This window comes from Lucilia sericata, unplaced genomic scaffold (assembly GCF_015586225.1).
Source record: "Lucilia sericata isolate MDLA Ls3-8-SP2 unplaced genomic scaffold, ASM1558622v1 Contig000120F_arrow, whole genome shotgun sequence".
In the NCBI taxonomy this organism is placed as follows: domain Eukaryota; kingdom Metazoa; phylum Arthropoda; class Insecta; order Diptera; family Calliphoridae; genus Lucilia; species Lucilia sericata.
Window position 1 is genome coordinate 72,651 of NW_023994152.1, and position 25,960 is coordinate 98,610.

General features: G+C 31.6%; 1 protein-coding gene across 6 annotated transcripts in view; it reads right to left on the reverse strand.

Annotated features, from left to right (window-relative positions):
• Positions 1-1,955: 1,955 nt before the first annotated feature.
• The window catches only part of LOC119600748 (glutamate decarboxylase), a 34,582-nt gene continuing 10,577 nt past the window's right edge, over positions 1,956-25,960 (reverse strand). For all 6 annotated transcript variants that reach the window (XM_037951232.1, XM_037951230.1, XM_037951229.1 and 3 more), the window contains 6 exons: positions 22,151-22,387; positions 13,236-13,804; positions 13,003-13,070; positions 8,265-8,343; positions 4,727-5,071; positions 1,956-4,645 (listed from right to left, as the gene is read on the reverse strand). In XM_037951232.1, the coding sequence (XP_037807160.1) occupies positions 4,472-4,645; positions 4,727-5,071; positions 8,265-8,343; positions 13,003-13,070; positions 13,236-13,804; positions 22,151-22,387 (1,472 nt within the window). In that variant the 3' untranslated portion in view covers positions 1,956-4,471. The remainder of the gene's footprint in view (positions 4,646-4,726; positions 5,072-8,264; positions 8,344-13,002; positions 13,071-13,235; positions 13,805-22,150; positions 22,388-25,960) is intronic.

The following is a 25,960-nucleotide window of genomic DNA, read 5'->3' on the forward strand; positions in this document are numbered from 1 at the left end:
GCTATATTTAGTGGATTTTTTGTTTAAAAATAGACAAACAGTTGTTGCCAGACTATTAGCAATTTTACATTTGTACTAAATCTGAAGGTTTGTGACTTGGCTATTTATAACAGTTTTATATATTTGTACTGCACGCAAGCTAAATAAATTTTCAAGAGATATCAAAGTTGTTTATAAACTTTTTTTTAATAATACATTATCTCGGAAAATATTAGCGATAACGTAACAAAATTTCTCATGGTAAGAACTGAGATGTTTTCGAGTTAATTTTCATAGACTGAAAGAAGGACAGTGGGTTGATCTTCAAAGTTGGCAACTTCTGGCTTTTAAATACATTTCTGATCCGGAAGAACTGAAATTTAACATATGAATAGTCATCCCCCGGGAGTTTGTTTTCTTTTCCATGCTTTAGGTAGAGAAGAGAGAACAAACTCCCAGGGAGTTTATTATTCGGAACATATCTGAAAATTGTTCTTATGATGCTCTACAAAAACATACATGTGTTATCTCTTTTAGTTAAAGAAAAGGCGTATGGAGGGTCGAAATTTATTAAAATGTTAATTGTATATTTGTGTTAAAATTGTATATAAAATAGAAAAAAACTTGTCCACAGTTATTACATCCATATATGTAAAAGTTGTGAAAGTCTTCCCTCAAAATATAGCCTCCCAAGACCTATACAAACTTGATCATATATGTTATTATTTAAATATATACAAAGCTTTTATAACATATGATAAATAACGTCACAGTGGAGAAGTAGGAGATCAAGAACATATGGACACGCTAAGATTTTAAGCCTATTACCTCCAATCTTGAACCAATCATCTGACTATATTACCCAACACACGGACTTTGATAGAGTTTTCAGAGTCATAGTTCCTTCTAGGAGCGAATGGTGTGGAGGTAACCTACCGAACGTATGTACCACCAGAATCTTTACAGATGGTTCTACAATGAACAGCGGTGTTGATTCTGGTGTCTTCTGTGAAGAAGCCACCGTCTTCCTAACAACTGTAGTGTCTTTCAGGCTGAAATATTTGCGATGTAATATATGACCTCAATATTCGCGGCAACATAGGAATCTTTGTCGATAGTCAAGCGGCACTTCTCTCACTAAACTCTTATACTACCTCTTCCCTATTAGTAAGACAATGCAAGAAGGATCTATCAAGGGTTGGTCGCCTATCTGACATTACCCTTGTTTGGGTCCCTGTGCATAGGGTAATGGGTAATGGTAATGAACAGACAGGTAAGTTTGCCAGAACGGGATCTGCTCCTGATATTTCGAACGCCGTTTCAGTAACAACTCCGTTAGGTTTTATCAAGAGCAGTATCCTCAGATTCTTTCTTCAAAAGGCTGAAAATAAGTGGAATACATGTAAAGGGCCCAAGTTATTGTGGCCCTCTGTCAATGAGAAACGCTCAAGATACCTTATAAACCGAAATAGGCGGGACATATCGAGGGTGATTGCAGTATTAATAGGACACTAGGTGATAGGCAGACATGCAAGTCGGCTTGCGGTCCCTTTCAACGATCACTGTCGCAGTTGCAAAGACAGGGAAAAGGAGGAAACGGTCTTCAATCTCCTTTGGCCGTAAAGAGAAACCGCTTATATCCGGATCTAATAGTATAAATACTACATCTGACGAGTGGTGTGGTCCGGTCAAAACGGAGTCTCTCCGACTCTACTTGATAGTTCGCGTACAGTGAACTACCACGTTAACCAACCAACCAACGTCACAGTGGGCACTCTTAGCAAAAAATTAGTTTTTTTAAAACGGTGAAAGTTTTTAAGAATTGTGATAGTTTTATGTTGAAAATGAACATTACTAAAACTACTTTATTTTAGTAGAAACCACAATTTAAACAAAAGTTTGCAAATGTTTACACTATTTGTTAGTAAAAGTTATTAATAATTTTGTTAAATACTTTTTATTTATATCATTTGCCTTTATTATTGTTATATATAGATTACAATTTCAGTTTTTATAGATAATATGCTTAAATACATACAGATTATAATTATAATTTCTTTTTTTTTTATGTATTTTTTTTTTAATTTAAGAACTTAAGAATTTTCAAATGCAATAAATCGATTTTTTTTTGTTTTGTTTTTTTTTTTTTTTTTGTCTTTTTCATTTTACAGTAAAACACTTGTACATACAGATTAATAAAGAATAATTCATTTAATTTTCAAATAACAACATATATTTAACGATAGTATTATATGATTTGTTTTTTTTTTAATGATAATGTATAATGTGTGCAGTAGATGGAAAATAAAGAATTAAAAAGCTTATTAAGAAAAATAAGCCATAAAATAAATAATTGTTAAGAAAATAATAAAATATTTTATAAATTTCACTATTATTTCAAATTAAAATATTATGTTTTATTTGCAAGAAATTTTGAAAAAATAACCAAAACTTTTTGTTATGTTTTTCTAATACTGCCTTTGTTTATTGTTATTTTAATTGAGATTTCTTAAGGTATAGACTGCCATCATCAGTCATATTAACTGTTTAAATAATTAACATTCTTATTTCTTTACTCTCTTGCATAATTTGTCTATTTTAATAATTCGATGATTATTATTTATTTATTTATATTTGTTTAAATATATTTTTTATAGCTTAACACTTAAAATTTAAATTTGAACTTAATTTATATAGCCAACAATAGTTATTTGTTTGTTCTCTTTTTTTTAAATAAACTCAACATAATTAAAACGCTTTTTAATGCCACTTTTAGTTTCAGCTTAAACAATGAAATAGAGAATTCTTAATTGGCAGCGTTATATGTAATTTATATATGTATGTAGTAAGTTTTATAATTTGTTATTATAATCTGTTATTCTATTCTGATAATTGACACTTGTAAGTGTTTATTCATTTGCTTCTTTTTTATATAGCAATTTTTGAAAATGTATAAAGAGTACATTTTAATTCATATATTTATACTGCCATTTTCCCGAAGCCGAAAAATTTTATGTTCAAAGAATTTTTATGAAAGAAAAAGGTTTTCAAATTATAAAGTTTTTCTAGCTTTTTCTAAGTTTAGAAATTCTTTCTTAAAAATTCGTTTGTGTCACTGTTTTCTTGATATCGGGTATCTTGGCAGATTATTTTCTTTTGTAAATTAAAGCAACAAAAATAAATAAATTTTTTTAAAAATAATATTTTAAACTTATAGGAATATTAGCTGATCAACAAGCACAGGTCTCTTTGCAAAGGTACATAATCGTTTTGAAAATCGGCAATAGAACTTTAAATGATTTCTATATACACTCAAACTCAAATAACTTAAAAATATTTTATAAAATATGATTTTATAAAAAATACTTAGAAATTATATAAATATAGTAACGATCGGCGGTTTAGCAAGTTCATTAATGAAATTATATATAATTAGTGGGAGTGGAATAGCAAATATTACAAAATTTAGAACTTTTTTTTAAATAAAAATTATAGAACTAAAACTAATACAACATTTTTAGAGACAAAGAAAAAAAAAGGATAAAAGTTATAAATTTTTTTGCAAGTTGAATCTTCTTTAAACTAATACACGGTGCCACTAAATAAGTTATGACTCAGCAAGATAACTAAAACCAGTTAAAAGCTTAGAACCTAATGATTAAGTAAAATTGATTGCTTTTCTTTTTGATAAAAAAAGAATCATTTGATCTAGAATGTAGAAATTTGCACTATTTTTGGATTAACATTCTAAAATTTGAGAGAAATAATGAAAATTTAAAAACTTACTAATGTAGCTTTCAATTTTAATTAACTACCAAATCACTTAGCAAGTGTTCTACAGTAGCACCGTGTTTTTCTGGCAAGCCTTATGGGATTTTTCAATATTTAACAAAATTTTTCTTTAATTATTTCATTACAGTTGTAAACAACAAGATATGTTTTGTATATATGTATATAATAATGTTGGTTTGTTTAATAATAGTTGTATGATCTACAATTTCCTCACAAAAAGTAATTGACCCTCTAGTCGAATTTCTCCAAAATAAAACTTAACAAAATACATAAGTAAAAACCTAACATGAAACTTTAAAATTAGTCTTAAATAAACAATTAACAAGAAGTTTTCTTAAATAAACTTTAAACATTAATAACATTTTTATAGGAATTATACTTATATAAACATTGACTAGCAATTTTGTTGTGTGTTTTGCATGATTATGAAGTGATATGCTTTTACCTTAAAGATATATCTTGGTTGTTTTGTTGTTGTAGTATAGTAATTTCTAAATTTGTAATGTTTTATTATTCAACTTAACATTTTTTTAATTGGGTTTTTTATATTTTTTTCTTTGGTTTTGATTGAAACTTATTTTTTCGGCTTAAAATTAAAATATTTATTATCATCTGCACTTAATGAATTCTAATAATTGTTACATTTTCAATTCAATTAAATATATTAATTACCATGATTTAAGTTGTTGCTGTTGACAATTTACAAATCATCACCCAATCGATGTATTTCATCTAACATAAAATCAACATCAGCTTCTGTTACAGCAGCTGAAGAAATAATTGAACGGAAGAAATTGGGTCGTCGATCGTCGGGTTGATAGCCTACCATAAGGCTGCCCTTTTGCATCATGCGTCCCTTGATAATGGGACAAATCTGGACAAAATAATAAAACAATAGGTTAAAGTATTTCATTAATTTTATGACTAAGTTTAAGTAAATAAATTCCTCTCTTACCTTGCCCAATTCCTGTTCTTTTTTGGCATCATGTGGCACACCACGCAATCTCTTGGGCACATACCAAAATGAAACATTTACACACTCAGGTTCAAGTATTAAATGGAAACGATCTGATTGTGCTCGTATACGTTTCACTTGATATTCGGTCAATTCCATTAAACGATCTTGTTGTCGTTCAAAACCTTCGGTACCCTTTGAACGCCACTGTAACCACAATTTGAAAATATCATTGTGTCGTCCACACTGTATGACTTTGTCGCCAGTATCGTAGCTAATATCGTATTGTTTATCAGTCATAAAGAGATATTCAGCAGACATTTGATTACAGCTGATTAAAAGACCCTAAAAGTAAAATAAATTGAAGGGAGTTTAAATAAAATTGAATAATATTCAGCCAAAATGTTGATCTGTAGCCAATTATCTTCTTAAATTAAAAGAAGGTGAGACTATAACGTATTCGAAGTTCAACAGCGTAAACTTCATTAAAATAAAAATATTAAGAATTTATTGTTTCCACATTAGGTGATGGTTATCGCAATTATCTGAACTGATATATAAAATAAAAGAACGAATGATCAACCAGACTTCGCCTAAGCTTATTAATGAGAAACCCCTATTGGTATCTTATCAATGTGTAGTCTATAGTCTAGTCTATAGTCTAGTCTATAGTCTAGTCTATAGTCTAGTCTATAGTCTAGTCTATAGTCTAGTCTATAGTCTAGTCTATAGTCTAGTCTATAGTCTAGTCTATAGTCTAGTCTATAGTCTAGTCTATAGTCTAGTCTATAGTCTAGTCTAGTCTAGTCTATAGTCTAGTCTATAGTCTAGTCTATAGTCTAGTCTATAGTCTAGTCTATAGTCTAGTCTATAGTCTAGTCTATAGTCTAGTCTATAGTCTAGTCTATAGTCTAGTCTATAGTCTAGTCTATAGTCTAGTCTATAGTCTAGTCTATAGTCTAGTCTATAGTCTAGTCTATAGTCTAGTCTATAGTCTAGGTCTATAGTCTAGTCTATAGTCTAGTCTATAGTCTAGTCTATAGTCTAGTCCTATAGTCTAGTCTATAGTCTAGTCTATAGTCTAGTCTATAGTCTAGTCTATAGTCTAGTCTATAGTCTAGTCTATAGGTCTAGTCTATAGTCTAGTCTATAGTCTAGTCTTATAGTCTAGTCTATAGTCTAGTCTATAGTCTAGTCTATAGTCTATAGTCTAGTCTATAGTCTAGTCTATAGTCTAGTCTATAGTCTAGTCTATAGTCTAGTCTATAGTCTAGTCTATAGTCTAGTCTATAGTCTAGTCTATAGTCTAGTCTATAGTCTAGTCTATAGTCTAGTCTATAGTCTAGTCTATAGTCTAGTCTATAGTCTAGTCTATAGTCTAGTCTATAGTCTAGTCTATAGTCTAGTCTATAGTCTAGTCTATAGTCTAGCTCTATAGTCTAGTCTATAGTCTAGTCTAGTCTAGTTATGTCTAGTCTATAGTCTAGTCTATAGTCTAGTCTATAGTCTAGTCTATAGTCTAGTCTATGTCTAGTCTATAGTCCTAGTCTTACTAGTCTATAGTCTAGTCTAGTCTATTCCCTAGTCTAGTCTATAGTCTAGTCCTATAGTCTAGTCTAGTCCTAGTTCTAGTCTATAGTCTAGTCTATAGTCTAGTCTATTAGTCTAGTCTATAGTCTAGTCTAGTAGTCTAGTCTATAGTCTAGTCTATGTCTAGTCTAGTCTAGTCTATGTCTATCTAGTCTAGTCTATCGTCTAGTCTAGTCTAGTCTATTAGTCTAGTCTATAGTCTAGTTCATAGTCTAGTCTAAGTCTAGTATCTAGTCTAGTTCTAGTCTAGTCTATAGTCTATAGTCTATAGTCTAGTCTAGTCTAGTCTAGTCTAGTCTAGTCTAGTCTATAGTCTAGTCTAGTCTATAGTCTAGTCTAGTCTAGTCTATAGTCTAGTCTAGTCTATAGTCTAGTCTAGTCTAGTCTAGTCTAGTCTAGTCTAGTCTAGTCTAGTCTATAGTCTATAGTCTAGTCTAGTCTAGTCTAGTCTAGTCTAGTCTAGTCTATAGTCTAGTCTAGTCTAGTCTATAGTCTAGTCTAGTCTAGTCTAGTCTATAGTCTATAGTCTAGTCTAGTCTATAGTCTAGTATAGTCTAGTCTAGTCTATAGTCTAGTCTATAGTCTAGTCTATAGTCTAGTCTATAGTCTAGTCTATAGTCTAGTCTATAGTCTAGTCTATAGTCTAGTCTATAGTCTAGTCTATAGTCTAGTCTATAGTCTAGTCTATAGTCTAGTCTATAGTCTAGTCTATAGTCTAGTCTATAGTCTAGTCTAGTCTATAGTCTAGTCTATAGTCTAGTCTATAGTCTAGTCTATAGTCTAGTCTATAGTCTAGTCTATAGTCTAGTCTATAGTCTAGTCTATAGTCTAGTCTATAGTCTAGTCTATAGTCTAGTCTATAGTCTAGTCTATAGTCTAGTCTATAGTCTAGTCTATAGTCTAGTCTATAGTCTAGTCTATAGTCTAGTCTATAGTCTAGTCTATAGTCTAGTCTGTAGTCTAGTCTATAGTCTAGTCTATAGTCTAGTCTATAGTCTAGTCTATAGTCTAGTCTATAGTCTAGTCTATAGTCTAGTCTATAGTCTAGTCTATAGTCTAGTCTGTAGTCTAGTCTATAGCCTAGTCTGTAGTCTAGTCTGTAGTCTAGTCTGTAGTCTAGTCTGTAGTCTAGTCTATAGTCTACCCTATAGTCTAGTCTATATTCGGATAAGATATAACTATTTCGACTCAATAGCTAGATTTTAAGTTAAAAATATTGTAGTCAATTTTCTTAAAATTACAATTACAGATTAAATGAAAATAGTTTAACCGAAATTGAAATAATATTTAAAGCGCCATCACTCCAACTCTTCCATAATACAATAAACATTTTTACCATATTTAAGAGAATATCAAATACTTATATATTGGTACATTTCAGGGGTGCAGATTTGATTTTGCCTTCCTGTTTTAAATGGGCAATAAGTCAAGTAAGAAATTTTAATTAAAAAATTCCTACGAAAACAAAACCTTTAAAAAAAGTAATTTTGTTACACAAAATACCATCAGTCGCAACTGTGACCAATGACGGAAACATATTGTACGAATGAATTTCTGTAACAATGTTTAAAAAGTTATTGCCTTTTTCTACTAAAATCAACCCTCCACCTCCTCCTCCCCTTGGCAAGGGTGACTCGAACATTTGCATGGCAGCAGAAGCTGCTGTATGACAGCTGCCCTTTTTTTTATATTATACAAGTTTTAGTTGGAATGATGGGATGTAAAAGATGAGTTTGCCAAGAGCTGCATATTTTGAATTTTTTTCTAAGTGAAAAATTAAACTGGGGGGAAAAGTTTGTATTATTTGTAAATAAAATTAAACTTTGAATATCAAACCCGTAATCAATATTCAATCATTGGAATCTATTGAACAAACAAAACATGTTTTGCTTAACAAAATTTGCAAAATTTTACAAACTTTTGTAAATTAATTTTATTGTTTACTTACATCCTCTTTGAAATGTATAGTTGAACATTGCAATAAAGCTCCCATCAATTTGTGTGGATTCCAGGTAACCGAATCAGCTCTAAAATTATACAAGAATAAACCACAAATTATTAACAAATTTAATTACAAACAATAATATGAATAAACGTAAAAATTAATGCAAACAATATAAACACAAATTGTATTTGTATTGGTAACTGTGTGTAGATGTCATTTATATTAAATGTTGTTCAAATACAAATTACAAACAATTAACACTAATCCAGGCACACACACTCTCATCTCCGACAACCACCCCATTCCTACATTCGTACTTTATGTTCTACACGTCCTAATTGAATTTAAACAGAGAGCAGAGTTGGTTTTCTATGTGCGGTTGTTCAAGACAATTGACAATCAAGAGGGTTGTCGTTGTCCTTGTGCAAGTGCTAAACATCCCTGTGGGAGCTACTTATGGTTTATTTTTGAAAAGGTGAAATATTACACCAGCAAAAAGGCATTGGGGGATTAATAGATAAAGTAACTGTGATTTTTTTATTACCTCTACTGAGTATATCGTAAGTTTGTAAAATATCTATTAATAGTAAATTTTAGTTCGAAATCTCATTTCAAATAGCTTTAGTGATACAATTTTTGAAATGTAATCAGTTTTAAGAATATGATATATGTACATAGCGTATCCGCAGGAGAACCAGTAGTTATTTCCTAAATTTGAAAAGCTGGACATAGTTAGTTTCCTGATCGCTTTTCACAACATCTTACCACAATGTAATTATATTTCCTGGGACGTAAACTGCCTGGCAATTATAATCCTGAAATCTCGGGAAATTATGAGGAAATTTTCGGGAATTGTTTTGCTTCAATTTAAATTAAAAGAAAAATCTTGCAAAAATATATAGATAAATAACAACCCTTTGAATTATATGAGCGTCTATGACAGACATGGAAAATTTAAATTTTAAAATAATACCAACCTATAATGAAAATAGTACTTTTTAGGTTTTAAAGTACTAAATTAATTTTCCCCTAGACTATATACTGGAATATAGACTGGTTTATTTACTACGATGAACTACTATTTATCAAAAATGTATAATTTAGAAAAATTAGCGAAAATGTCAAATAGTACTGAAAAAGTACTAAAGTACTAAATATTCCATGCCCGGTCTAGACCGTTACAAATTCAAACCTGGAATTTCAAAGAAAGTTTTGATCGATTTTCTTGCCATTAATTAATGCAAAGCGTACTTTTTTCAGTACTATTTGATGTCGTAAAATACCGCGGTAAACCCACGACATTTTCGGCACTTGTTTCTCTGAATTATAAATTTTTTAATAAATAGTAGTTCATCGTAGTCAATAGACCAGTGGAATACTCAGCGATGAAGAATTTAGTATCAGCCCAGCAGGACAAAGAGTCAACGCATCCGCAAAAGACAGTGATTTCCATCAACGTGTAACCACCTGGTTGGCTCTATTTCGTCTTTCGTCACGAATTTTCTCTTTGTAAACGAGGGTGAAGATAATCGTCACCTAAGTGTCCCCTTTGTAAGCGTCCACCCTATCGCTTAAAAAACAAACTTAAGCTTTTGTCTATTTCTTCGTAATCTATGGGGTGACGATTAACTCCCTCGTAGGACACGTTAAATAGGTAGTTCGGGACTGTCCGACCGAACTGCTGGGAGTATATATACAACGATTCTTTTGTTCTAATTTTTAGAACAATGTATTACTTTCAGTCGGAATATAACGTGATATAGCCCGAAAAAGATTCGTGACCCGTTCCTTTCTAATGACATAGTCTTTCTCCTTAACTTTCTCTAGATATCTTTTAAGATCCAAGAGTTTGTATTCTCTCACCCTTAAATATGCTTTTTGACATAAACTACATTCAACATATTTGCCTTCTTTTTAAACTGACAAGTTTATACTATATACATAAGTATATACTCGTTCCATAAAATGATTATGTTCGTATGTCTATAAAAATTACAATCCTGGGAATTTTTGCAATTTGTCATTTTGTTAAATGACAAACATACACACACAGCGGGAGGAGAACTTAAACGACATTCATGTTTAGAGAGTTCATCAGGTGTTTGAAAAGCTGCTGGCAGGATTACAAGGATTAAGCAGTTGTTTGCAAAGTTATGTTGTTGTAACAAACAAAGTGCATTTAAAAAATGTTAAAAGACAAATAAATAAAGAAAATGGATTTTCAAAACAAAAAAAAAACAAACTAAACGGAGCAAGAGAAAATTAAACATATACAGGCAGGCATGAAGACCCGCACAATTGATATAAAAAGTACTAGAAGTAGTTAAATAAGGGTGTTCTGGGTGGCAAAACATTGTGTGTGTACCTTTTTCCCTTAACAGACTTTTAATTTAAAAAATTTACTTTAAGAATTAAATGCACATGAAATAATTTAAATATTCTCCTTAGAAATTCGTCGACAGGATTAAAATGCAATAACAACAAATGTTTGAATTTTAAAATAGAAATTGCACTTAAAATTCTCACTCCTAGTGGTGGTCTTTAGCTGCTCTTTTAGTTTTGCCTCTATTGTGTTGACATATTGTGGCCGAAAGTTTCAATTTTAATCCTTAAATGGTTTACACAAGAGCTATATAAAATTTGAATTGATTTGATTAACACATCCATCATCTGTGAATGGTGAGAGATTAAAGGAAGGAAACAAAAAAAGCTTTCAGTCTCTATAATGTTAAACATTGTTTCTTTTTTTTGTTTTTTGCTTTTCTATTGGGGACTATTGAAAGTAACCACTAATCCTTGATGGAATTTTGTATAGAGTGGAAGCAACATTTAAATTCTTCAGTTAATGTTATGTAGAGTGAAAAGTATTAGGCGTGTATTAGTAAGAGTCAGTGTTGAAAAAGAATTTATTCATTGTTGGGTAGTAATATGTAATAAATGTATAGGTAGATCGATTCTTGATTTCGTAAATCTGGACAAAATGCTATAATTGGTCGGAGTAATAATTCATAATTATCTCTGAATAAGTTCTTTTGGCTTTGGTAAGAATTGTCATGGATTTTCTAGTTTCTTTAAGTTCTCTTAAAATCCGTTAATGTAAGAGAAAACAAGAATGTACAAGTGCTTCACGTGAACACCTGCCTTGACGGCCTTATTTCACCCACTGAGTAGACTTCAGAACGATCTATATCTGAAGTACTCTGAAGTACTCGAGCTATCTAATCTCTTGCCATAGTAGCACCGTTGCGGAATGACTGGCAGAATGAGATCAAACCCAATGCAAACCAAGAGACAAGGAAAATGCAATCACTGGGCTAAAGTCAATAGAAGGGGAGACAACACCAACATCCGGTGAAATCAAACATCCAGTATCTTACGCCAGAAGTTGACCACTCTTTAGATGTCATGAAAGATTACATTATTTAAAATGCTATCCCCATCAACTAATGACCCATTTCAATGTATTCCTTAACCTTCTAAAGTCCATGCAACCACACTACTAAGATGGCTCTGTTGAGTCCGAAATACCCAGCTAATAAATCAGGATCCATATCTATGTCAGATGATGTGACAAAGGATGTAGGAATTTCCAAAGTCAATTCGAACGCAATAATTGCCCCGAAGAGTTGAGTGGAGGGCCTCAACCATAAGTCGCGTAGCATGAAACAATATGCATCCTGTTGAGATGGCAACAGCACCGGAGAGAGAATCCAGACATATATAGCATAGGATATATATAAGTCTTTAAACCAACATTCTCTCCCCGCGAATTTGGGTTTTAACCACAGCCATTAATTGGATCCCGAAGGAATCTCAACTGACCTGCGGGCAACTGGCCACCCGTAGTGCCAGATTATATGGTGCTCTTGTTCGATCCCATGTCAAATCCTTCCAAGGAAAGGCCGAGGATACATTTGATCATCACCAGTTTAAAGTCCCTGTAGACTAGAGGTATTGGTAGCACCTCTTTTCCACGGGACATTACAATAACACCAGGATGGAGATTTCACCAAAACAATATACTTTTTAGGAAACGATAGTGCAAAAGAAGATATATATTACGGGGTTAAACTGTGGCTGATAGTTCATTTCAATTATAGCGGGAACAAATCATATCGAATTGTCCCTCTCGCTTTCATTTAACTGATTTTTGTCAAACGTTTCAAGAATGAATTCTTTTAAAGTTCCGATAATTATTCATGCGGTTACACTAAAATAAAGTGGCTGTATCGATGTTTTTTCTCCTTCTTGTGAAATTTTCACACATTGAAATCAGCTTAAGAAAATTAATCAATTATTGAGAGACTGACAAGTGCCTCTTTTAGAAAAATGAAAGCATGTCTGCTTAAGAATATTTGATTAATGACAAATTTATTATAATTTAGTTTAAAGTGTGCTTTTAATTTAAGTGATTTGTGGAATTTCTTTTAATTTGTTTCGTTTTTAAATTAATCTAAGAATTCACAAAGAATGTACATATTTTTTATTTTAATTTACCAAAAGTTTGTTTATTGTTAGCAATAAAAAAATCTATTGTTTTATTTCTATTACAACATAAATGCGGCTTTGAAAGGCAATTACTTGCAGGCATAGTCGGCATGATTTATGAAACTGTAAATTGTTAAGGACATGCCTGACATATGGTTGACTTTCAAGCATGTGAAGGTTGGTGGTTATATACTAATATGTAATTCACATTTTATATTATGATAAATTGTTAAAAAATATAATAAAGACTTACCGCTCAACTCCAGTAAATCTAGGATGACGATATTTTCGTGATAATAATAAACCGCCGCCCCAAGCAGCCTACAAAGACAAAATTATAAAATTTTTCATCAAAATTGATCTTAAAACTTTTATATAAATTAAAAAAGATTAGACATTTTTGCAAGATTAAGGAAAATCTTTGCGAATAAAACACTTTTACTAAGTATATCAAATTATAGGATAATATTATTAAGATCTACTTACATCAACATGCATCCAACAATTGTATTTCTGGCAAATATCAGCAATTTCATTTAAATTATCAAAAGCTCCCAATACTGTAGTACCAGCAGTGGCATTCACGAAGAATGGCACATGACCCTTTGATTTTCGTTGCATTATAAGACGTTCCAATTCGGATGTAATCATACGACCATGTTCATCTGAAGGCACTGACACACAATTATCTGTGCCCAAACCACAAACAGCAGCACACGATTTAATCGAATAATGACATTGATCTGAAGTAAACATGACCAATTGGCCGGGTAAACCGGCAGCACCATGTTCCTTATAATTGGGGAACATTTTGTGGCGAGCAGCTAAGAAAGCGTATAGATTGGATATAGAACCGCCGGGAGCCAATATGGAATCACCGCCATGCCAGCCAATAATTTCACGCATTTTCGATAAAACAACATTTTCCATTAAAATGAAAACTGGTGCAATTTCATAGGTGAACATGTTGGTATTGGCAGTGGCAGTTAACCATTCACCCGCCATGGAGATAATGTCCAAACCACATGATAATTGATTAAAGAAATGGGGATGACCTGTAAAAATTAAAAATAATTAATTTTTCATATAATAAACCAACTTTAAATCAAAGATTAAAAGCAAATAAGAAACAAAAACTTCTTGTAATATTTCGAACATTTAAAATCCATTAAAATCAGTTACTTTATCTTTGGGTATATAAAAACAACATTTATGATCCTTAATCCTCTATAATCCTACAATATGTATATAGAGAGAAAAAATTGGCAACATAATCTGCCATCTCAAATTCCTCTGCCAAACCAAACTACCCTCACCCACATCTTACCAAACTCTTCAGTTTGCAGTAGTACTTTAATGATACCAAACATTGACATTCATTCAGTCATATAATGTTGATGACTCTATATAGCCAACAAAAGATGAAAATAAATGGGTAAGAACAAACTTTAAGGGGGGAGTTTTAATCAAAATCCGTTGTTATTTTCTGTATCGTTGCTCACTGATCCTTTGATGCGAATGAATGGCAGCAAAACAATGTGTTCAACAAAAAGGTCTCTTATACATTTTGTACCTTCTGCGAAGGGAGAACAATTTTACTTTTGCCCATCTGTGTCAGGAAGAAGAAAAAGCTGCTGCCAAAAGTCGGTCTGTTCGTCTGCCTCGTGTGCAAATTGAAATGTTTGTGTCGTAAGTCAATGTAAAATCCTTTATGTGTATTTATAAGGAGACAAATGAAAATAAATTCTTTCTACCTTAAATAATTGTTGTTCTTGTACATTCGCTTGTAATAAAAATTATTAAGTTAACCGAATAATAATTATAATAATCGAATAATTGGTTCAAACTTTATATTATTTTTTATCATATTTCTAAATATTATTTTTAACTAAAAAATCAGTTCGTTCGTGTACAGGTGCGGGCAAAGGAACTCATCGGCGACAGATATCCAACTCTATTGATTCGTTAGAGTAACGTCAAGATATAGGGTGTGTTTTAATATATATCGATATTACCGTTCTTTTGCCGGGAGTATATTCCTTACTGTCCGTATATGGAATAAACTTCCGGGGAAGTATTTCATGTTACTTGCGATTTAAGTTAAGATTGCTTCAGAAAAAACTTATATACATTAGTCTAGCCAAACTTAGCCGAACAAATTGTTGTTTTTTGGTTATTAAAAATATGTCAGGCATTATCTTTCAAAAATCATCTACTGTAAATGCGGTCAAAATGGAAAGCTAAATCTTTCAAAAGCTGTATAGGGACATTGGATCGGGAAGAAAAAAGTGCTTACACATATTCTTCAGGTAAAAGAAGTCGAACAACTCTTTCGAGGAGAACCGAACACTTCGTAAAGTTGTGACAAAGCTAATGCTGGATTGAAGCCGTGTAAAGTCAGAAAGTTCGGCCAAAAAAAGGAGCGAAAAAAATTGACTAAAGTTTTATAAAAAATACACTCGTTAAGTGATGGATGATAAAATTTATTTATTGGGTAACTTCCGGGTTAAGATTTTTATGTAGCTTATTTGACGAGGAAGTTTCACCCCCCTAGAAGTTTCTTGTAGGTCAAGCCATTTGCAGTTGCAGCAAAAGAAGCCGATCATTTGTGACATCAGGCTCGATAAACACAAAGTGTATACAAAGGGCTTTTACATTCCTTAACTTTTTTACGATATAGTTCATCTTAGGCCTTACTCTATTGTTATACCCTTCACCTTTGTGAGAAGGGTATAAGTATAAGTTTGTCATATAAGTTTGTCATTCCGTTTGTAATTTCCACAATACAATTTTCCGAGTGTATATATTCTGGATCCTTATAGATAGCGGAGTCGATTAAGACATGTCCGTCCGTCTGACTGCCTATTGAAATCAATTTTCTGAACACCCCAGATATCTTCGGGATCCAAATGTTCTATAATTTTGTCAGACATGCTGTCGAGAAGTTTCACATTTAAAATCAGTAAAATCCGTCTTGCTGTTGATTGTTTAGTTTTGCTATTGCTCAAGTAATGGTAGAGTCATCGAACTTTTAATATGGTTAGTCCACTCTTTTTATAACTAAGACACAAACTATATTCGTTCATTATATAATCTGCACTATGTAACCGATTACTCACTGCCAATGTATAACAACACTAATTTTCATATTTCTCACATAAAAGCACAAGTATTGCTAGTTGATAAAAGGAAATAATAGCAAGATGAAAATTATTTTTTATTATGAAGAGCAGTCATTCCGTCGGTCGCTTATGGCTTAAAGCATTTGGGTTTTATAATAACACAACTTATGGCACTTCAAATATAAACTGACAGCAAGGATTTCTCTTTTTGTCTCTTTTGTAAAGAAAGGGGTTGAGTGTTTAGATTCATACACTTTTCATTACATGTGGTGTTGAAAAGTACTCCCTGGAGTGCAGAAACTGTTTGGCTTGTTTATAAACGTATTTATTTAATAGTCATGTGATTTGTGCAAAGTAATTTCCAATTAGCCCCCACCAACCCCAAAAACAAACTAATTGAGCAATTGTTGCACGACAACTCAAGAATGTTGTTTAAAGGTAACAAAAGTTTAGCAAAACAAAGGTCAACATTAAATAAAAGAGAATAATAGTGACCTTTAACTAGAAAAATCCAATATTGATTCCTTAAACATTTATTTATAGCGGATATAACATGTGTATGATTTATTGTCTGCTTTTGTATTTTTTGTTCTCAGTATGGCCTTGTTTTTTTGGTGAAATTCTTTAATTTTTATTTTGCTCCACATTCAATTATTAAAAAAAAAAAATAATAATAAAACAATAAACCTAAAAACAATAACAACATTCCTCCTGTTCGCCTGTCTGAACTTGATTGTTTCAATGCAACGAATTATTTAAGCTTTCTTGCATCCTATTCAGAGTTCCATTAACCCTCTTCCAATGTTTAGGCCGGTTATACGACTGCCAGGCACATCTGTTGTCAGCTTAATATTAGACATTCACATGATAAAAGACACTTGTCGTTTTTGTCTAGCATTTTGTTTTTCCTGAATACTTCCTTCCGTTTAATTTCATTTTTTGTTGCTTCTACTTCTCACTGTTATTTTGAACATTTAATATCGCATTTGTGATAGACAAGCGCAAATAATCGCTCATCTTAAAAACAAACCTTTTAAAGAATAACTAATACCTACTGTTATAATTTTGAATATAAGAATATCTGGGACAGTAGAAGAAATATTTGAGGGAACCAAAAGTTATGCAAAATTTATAAATAGATATCGATGTGTTCTTAAAGTGGCTTTTACATGAAAGATTTGGAATCAAATCCTCTTTCAGGCTACCTAATTATTGTAGTATTCTACAGGCAGAGATATCTGCTATTAAGTGAGTCGCCAACTGGCTGAGGTATTTTTAAATATCGGATGATATATGTATATATACGTATGTATATAAGCAGCGATCACAAAACTAGCGGGTGTCTTTACGACATCTAGGTTAACCGAAGAATGCCGGGTATCTCTGAATGAGATAGCGAGACATTCTAGGATAACGCTAATATGGGTCCCTGGATATAGTAATTGTCAGGGAAACTGTATAGCTGACGAACTTGCCAGGAATGCTGGTATCAGTCATAACGGGACACTGTATTATTAGTAATCACACCAGAAGAATGGGTCTCGAATATAATGACTACTGTAGGAATTGTAATAATGAAAAGGAAGAGGAAACAATACCTCGCCTTCTCTGCTATTGCCCATCATTCAATGAAAGCAGAGAACATTGTTTCGGCCTTGCTGCTTTATCTTGCCTGGATGTGCTATCTGGGATATATATGCCTAAAGAATATCTTAAACTTTGCGAATCAAACCGGCTGGTTTAAATCTGGAAGAAGAGAGTAATAATTAAATGCACTCCTGACCACTAGGGTAACACAACGGGACTGCAACTAGGTGGACCCACGTGAGCGACTCATTGATTGATTGAGTTTACCCTCTATTTTACCTTGTTATACCATTCACTTTCGTGAGAAGGGTATATATAAGTTTGTCTTTGAGTTTATTACATCAAAAATAAAATATTGGGACCTTAAAAGGTACATATGCGATTTATAACTCCTAATAGGTATCGAAGTCGGTTTAGCGATGTCTGCCTGATCAAATACGCAAACACCCTTTTTTAGTTAAGTTTGTTTTCAAATGTCCGTCTGTCTGTATCCCCCGGGCCATGTTTTCTTGATGATAGATGCCATCTTGGTGTATTGCAATCCCGGGGTAAAGAGGTGCTACCAGTACCTGTAGTCTGCCGGGACTATAAACTGGTGATGATCAAATGTATCCTCGGACTTTTCTTGGAATGATTTGACATGGGGTCGAACCAGGGAAGCACATAACCTGGTACCACGGGAACCGGTAGTCCGCATGGCAGACTTTATACTGTCCTGGTTATTGTACAGGTTCCTTCGGGGTGCACGTGGTGGATCTGGTTATAACCCTAATCGCGGGAAGAGAATATCGATTAAAAGACTGATACAAAGTGTCTCGATCTACCGAATACATCTCTAGGTGCTGTTGCCGGCTCAACAGAGGTCATCCCATCTGCGTGGTTGTTATCGTAAGTGATGTCTTTGCATCTCTGAAGTTAAGCAACGGGGCAGCAATGGTCAGTGATTATATATCTCGAGTACTTGAGCTATATAATCACTGATCTTGTAAATGGAGCGGCAGAACCATGTACAAAAATTGCCACAAAGAGGCATTGGTAAGTCGTCACAAAAGCTCACCCTGTGGGTGAAAAGACCACCTTGAATAAGGTGTTCACGTAAAGCACTTCGGCATCTTGTCCGTCTGTATGCTTGTTGAAATCAATTTTCTGAAGATCCATTCCAGTTTCATCGGGACCGAAATCTTCAATAATTCTATTCGAGAAATTTTATATATGAAATCAGCAAATTTCGAAAACAACACATGAAAATATTAATATTAATAATTTAACAGAAATATATTTTGTTCAAATACGAATTATTCTTCGAAATTTTTTTCCCAATCGGACCATAAAATCACTCCAATGCACAGAATTCACTTCTATTTAACTGTCGTTAAGGAAACTAAAGTTATACATTTCTTTATAAGTTTTTTTTATAAAGAAAACTTAAATGTATGTGAAGGGTATTTAAGATTCGGCATAATCGATATTTTTTTTTTAAATTGTCAAATAAAAATACTGTGATATCGCCAGTCAAAATTTTTATAGATATGGGTTTTTATTTCCTGATGCTATAACATCAACCGAAAATCACTTGCTTCATACATACACAGAAAAAAGTTTTAGCATAAATATTATGAACTGCTTTCATTGTTAAAAGTTAAGTTATTTATGAATAAGTTCCTAAATTATATGAATTTTTTAATTTCTAACTTTTCGAACATAATCTAGAAGCCTTGACTTAAAATAGCTTTGTTCCTTTACTTGTTAAGTTTGCAGGTTTTTACCAGAAATTGTAAAAGAGAACAAATTTGAGCAATTAAAATTATTTTCTCTTTGCCAGAACTTGCAGGTTTTAGCCAGAACATTTTTTCCTGGCAAATAGAAAAAAAATTGTCAAATAAATTATTTGTTTAAAAAAATACATTGAAAACAAAAAATGTTTGATATTTTTTATTTATTTTCATAAATAAGTATGTGTGATTGTAGTTTTTCAATTTTATTTTAATTTCAATAGAAATTTATATGAATAAACTTCAATACAAATTTATTGAAAGAGAAATTTTGTTTTTTCTGTTCCCGTACTTTTTATAAGTACGAAGAGAAAATTCATTAATTCTCTTTAGCCAGAAAAGTTCTGGAACAAAGCTAATATTTCAAATTTATTTTTATTTTTCTATTTGTTAACAAATGTTTGAAATTTTCTTAGGAAAATTTTGTATTTCTTTATGATTTTAAGATTAAAACCGATGAAATGTTCGCGTATTGGCGGGATTTTATCAAGAATAGGTGTTTAACAATGTTTGCTGATGTTTTCTTGTTTTAGATTTGGGTTTTCAACATTTCAATTTCTGGCTTTTAATTATACACAATTCGCTAATAAAGTCTTAATATCTACTGAATATGGAAACAGTTTAGTAGATAAGGGTCTTTTTGCATTTTTTCATGAATATCGTAGAAAAAAGGAAAAATTCAAAAAATTTCCGTCATGTTCAAATTCATACATTTTATGAACTTTTAATATTCTGAATGAAAATGGTTTGGGAAAAAAAGTCATGTTCGATTCATAAAATTTATTACCAAATTCATTCCAGATATCAATTATTTTTTTCTGAGTATGTGAATTTTCGATATGTGAATGTATCTTGTATTAAACTTGTTGTATTACAACTACGTCAATTTTCTAAAACAGTGTCAGTGACGTTAGTTATTGATATTTTAAAGGTAAGTAATAGCGATATTTTTCTTTGACCTCAATAAACGGATTATGTACTTTTTTTATTTAGAAAAAATTGTATGTAAATTAAATTTCCCACAGTTGCTGTATAAGATAAACAAAAAAAATCAAATTTGAAATCAAGTGTTATCAGTGTTTAAACAGGCATTAAAAAATAAACAATTTTCGTAAAAATTTGTCACCACATTCAGTGGGGCACTGGCAGCAGCAAGCAGTTACTACTTTGCCTTTGAATGACTGCTGCTGTAGAGATTTGTTTGTTGAACAACAAAATTTTAGCATAAATTTGAATATGATTATAGCGGTCGGTTTTGCATAATGGCATTTGTTGCAGATAAAGAAGATGATTTCGGTACAGAAAACATATGCACATCATTTGATGACAAAGACGTGTTCGATGCTAGTATTTACGAATTAGGGTTGTCAACAGCAGTAAAGAATGATAAACCATTTATTTAAGGGGTTAGGGTGGTAATGATTTAAGAATTAAAAAAATATTTTTAAAAAATCTAAATCGAATCGGCTAAACGAAAGTAAAACTTAAAGTCAATGATTTTAACACCCAGATTCCATATTTGTTAAAATTTAACATAAAAACTAACGAAGAATGGAACTCAATAGATCAAAAATAGGAAAGTTGCAAGAGAAATATGATTTCGAAGCATTACTTCTAAAAGTTCGAATAAAAAATACTTAGCAACACTAATCTAATCTATTAAATATTATGGAATAATAGAAAATAGTTAAGAACAACCAAATCGCCGAACTTCTTTTTCTTTGACTGCCACAGTCTGACCGAATTCCTAAAATTTTCAAGAAAAACGAAAATCTTTAAAATACGAGAAATAATTTTCATTCCTACAGTACGACCCTTGACCTTAACCGTTCGTTTACAGTGTGAGTGAATAGAAAGTGTTTGTTTGCTTGGCAACGTATTGCAACGACTCCAAAAGTAGTTGTTGTACATCCCAGTAGTAAAACCATTTTATGGTCCATTGAATATTGATATAAAGTAAAAGATTATTTACACCTATCAACCACAGACGTAATTCATTTCAAATGGGTTGAGAAAAGGGTAGATTTGATTTTAATACAAAAAAATAAACAAACATTTCTGTTTACACACAAAAACAGGGTGTTTAAACAGAGGATGTTAACAAAAGATGATGTTCAGGGAAAGATTACATCTAATATTTCTTAAAATTTGTAACCGAATAGTAAAATTACTTTCATTTATCAGAAGAATTGAGTGAAAATCTCACAACTAGCCACTAGTTACTACACTTCTAGTGAGAATAGTAACTAGCGAAAGAAGTATTCGCCCGTAACCCTTAATAGCAAAGATATTTAGAAATTTGGATAAGTATTGAAGTATGTATTTATCTAGTTCGATTTGAAACACATCTCTTTTCCGAAACACCTTTATGAAAGAAAACTCTCACAAAAAACTGAATACCAGATATCACAAGTAAAAAAACTAACAATACATTTATCATAATCTTCAACCATAATCATGATTTTATATTGTAAATATTGTTTTTTATGATCTCATGTGTATATTCCTTGCAAAAGTCATTTGGCAGTTTTGAAACCAGATTTTACTTCTATACAAAATCAAGCTAAAACACGCCTGCACTCCGCCCCATCACTCGTCTTCCATTGTCAACTCTAATCGTATCAAGCACGTGACCGCAATTGTTTTTTTGGAGTGTCGATAATAAGCATGTTTATACAAGAAGTGTGCCATCAAAAATGAAAACCCCAACAGAAGAAAACCCAAAAAAATAGATATCATGAAACGGAAATACAAGGTTTGTAAAGGAAACAGCAGTGAAGGCGTTTGGGTGGTTGGTTTGATGTTTAAAGGAAATACTGATTTTCAAGATAATTGTTTTTAATGAATTCAATTTAATTTTAAAATTTCATTAAAGCAATCATTCAACTGAGTGGAATGGTTTGGAAAATAGTTGACTTACCCGTCTTAACTTGATATTTCAAAGTGGTGGCACAGTCTTCAATCAACTGCTGCAGATTCACAGCCCGCTCGGGTACATCCAAGTCCAAAAGACGTTTCATATCTTCGGGATGATGAAATTCCAAAACCTTTTCATTGCGATCATTTGTGGCTTTAACAAAGTCCAACAAAACATCAATGACTTTTAACAAGAATTCTCGTGTCTCGGGAACAGCCGTAGTTGTGGTAGGCAAAAGGTCTGCAAAGCAAATAAAAAAAAATAAATGGAAAATAATCTTAATAATACTAAGAATTTATAGCAATAACATAAAAAACAACAACCAAACACACATAAACATACATACACAAAGATAACATTTTTGTTATCTTAACCATGCTAAGGATATTAGATATTTAATGTTAAAAAAGAATTTGACTTCCGCCATCAGGAAATAATGGTATTTTTTATCTTTAAACATGAAATATGATTATTATTTTTATACATAATATTGGTTTTCTTATTTTCACATTATTTGCAAAGAAAATAACCATTATTCAAAATCTTAGTTACCTTTTTCGAACACACAGATTTATTTAATTCAATTTTGTTTGGTCATAAAATGGTTTTTAATAAAAAAGCAACAAAAAATATGTTTCATTTGGACCAACATTCTTTAGAGCTCTTAAATATTTGAATACAATAGCAAACCCCCTCTCCTCTTATTTTATGTTATTTTATTATCCTCCTCTATATAAAAAAAGTTTATGGCAGCAGATGCTTTGCTGTAGGAATGTCTGTCTATTTATTGCTTAAATTCTTTAGTCTTTCAAAATAAACGACTACGCCAGAACTTTGTGTCAAATTTGAGACACTTATTGTGGTTGTTGTAAATATTTCCACATGAAGGACGAATTCCTCCCCTATTCATTTTTGCTATAGCTCTTCCTTATGTTGTTTCATTATTTGCTAGAGATTTTATTGTAAAGACTTAAATAATTACTAATTGAAGTTGGTTTTTTGAGCAAAAAAAAAACATTCTACTTACTGCCACTTATTTATTTCCAGGATTAAATTGTCACAATAATGGGGTTTTTAAGTGAAGACTAAATGTAGGAAATTTGTTAGAGAAACTAATGATGGTTTCATTATTTTTGAACAATTTGAAAATAATACTTTTTAGTTTAGATTATATTTATACTTCTATTTCTTATCATTAATTTGTATATAATGTGAAACATTCAGTCTAAATTATGGATCCAATACAAGTTTTCATTTTATAAGAACTTTGATTAAATAAAATGCATATTAAGCTTTACATTTAATTGCAATTTTAAAACAAGTAAGAAATTATAGTCGGGCGAGGCCGACCATATAATACCCTACACCTGTTACAAAAATAAAATTTGATTTAGTTTTCATAATAAAGCATTTAAGTTGAATTGTACCTTGCCTCAGATATACTTAAACCATTTATTGTTGAATAAAATTGTGGACATTTAAGTAAAATTTTGAAGGGGCTTTGTATAGGGGCAATGGTCAAATGAGACCCTATAATTATAAAATTAATGAGAGTCATCAAGGTAGTATAGAACTTGGCTTTGTAGTTTTTTGTCGAGATACGAGTATATTAAACATAATTATGATCTTAAAAGCCCTATTCGTCGGGTTGAGTTGTATCAATAGGCTTCGTCTCCGGTACCATAGAAGATCATGTGCCAAATTTCGTTGAATTATCATCAAAATTGCGACCTGTAGTTTGTTTACAAGGTTTACAAGCCCTATTCAGGGGTTCAGTTGTATGGGGGCTAGGTGAAATAATGGACCGATCTTAACCATTTTCAATAGGCTTCATCCCTGGGACTATAGAATATATTGTACCAATTATTGAATTATCTTCAAAATTGCGACCTGTAGTTGGATTACAAGGTTTCATGGACGGACGGACAGACGGACATAGCTAAATCAACTCAGAAAATGAATCTAAGCCGATTGGTATACTTTAAGGTGGGTATAAGACCAATATTATTGTGCGTTACAAACATCAGCACAAACAGATAGACTGAGTCCTATACATGTATATTAAATTGAATTCATAGTTTAGGGGTGTACAAATATCAATTAAAACACATAACATCCACGCATATATATTGTTCAATTCAATTTTGGAATAATTGATGCATATTTTGAAGAAGAACATTCTAAATTGTATTTATTTCATATAATGTGGACGGAACCTACATATGTGAAATAAAAAGAGAGATTTGATCACTATTTGAGAATGGTTCAACTTTGTCAGAAGGGTATATAAAAGTTTGTCATTCCGTTTGTAATTTCTACAATATATTTTTCTGACCCTTTAAAGCTGAAATAGCGCAGCCATGTCCTTCTGTCTGTGTTTATGTTGAAATCTGTTTTTAGAAGGCCACAGATATTTTCGACATCCGAATCTTCAATAATTCATGCTTTCGAGAAAAATAGATCCGAATGAAGCGGTATCTTGTTATTGTCTAGAAAGCATGAAGTAAATGAGAACCTATAAAAGGAAATATTTTGGTAGTTTTTCGTACTTTTTGAGTTTTCTATAACATTGAATCTAACAACATGACATTAAACATGTAGAGCCCGGAGTACGTAAAAACCTATAAAAGTGAACATTTTGGTAATTTTTCGTTCTTCAAAAATAACTCTTTGAGTTTTCTATGAAATTGGAAGTAGAAACATGAAATTAAAGAGAACTTTTTGGTACTTTTTCGTTCTTCAAAATGTACTTTTCGAGTTTTCTATAACATTGAACCAAGAAACATTATATTAAACATGTAAAACCCAGAGTAAGTGAGAACGTATAACAGTGGACTTTTATGTGCCTTATTATTCTTCAAAAGATACTTTTTAAGTTTTCTATAATATTGAATCTAGAAACATATAGAGCCCGAAATAAATGATAATTTATAAAATGGGACTTTATGGCACTTTTTCGTTCTACAAATGGTACTTTTTGAAATTTCTATAATACTGAACATAGAAACATAAAATTAAACATTCACAGTCCTAAGATAATAAAAATCTGTAGGAGACGATGTTTGGTACTTTTTCGTTCTTTAACTGGTACTTTTTGGTTTTAATGCAATATTGAACCTAGAAACATATAATTAGACATTGTATATATCCTGATGGAATGAAAATCTATAAGAGTTTGTTTTTTGGTACTTTTTCGCTCTTCATACTTAGGATTAAACACGCAACGCTCATGCTGAATGAAAATCTATGAAAGCAGACTTTATATGGCATATATACATATACATATATTTATATAACAAGATCTAAAACTTTGATAGAAATTGCTCAAGTTTGTAGTCATAATAATGTAGATCTAATCTACTTACAAACTTATCTTTCAAAACTACACTTGTTTTTTTTCAATTTCAAACATGCCGAGAAATTTAAAAAAATAGATTTCCTTAAAAATCGTGTGTAACAAAACATTATTTAACATTTCCAAGCAAATAACTGTAAAAAAAACACAATTCATTTGAATTTAATTAAAAACAATCATTCAAAATCCATCACAGATTCCTTAAAATAACTGAACCTTTTATAATGCGTTACAAATTGTTGTCTAATAGAAAAATTCCTTAAATTCCATGAAAAAAGGAAGAAATGTTCTGCATTAAAGGCATGATTACGTTTGCATTTCTTCGGTAAACACTGTTCAGAAGAGCATCCCTCGTTTTGATGTACCCAGTGGAAAATGAAAGGGAAACAAGCAGATTGTACCACGCATAAATAAACACATAACCAACGGTTAAGAGAAAGTTTTAACAGGCCTTTTAA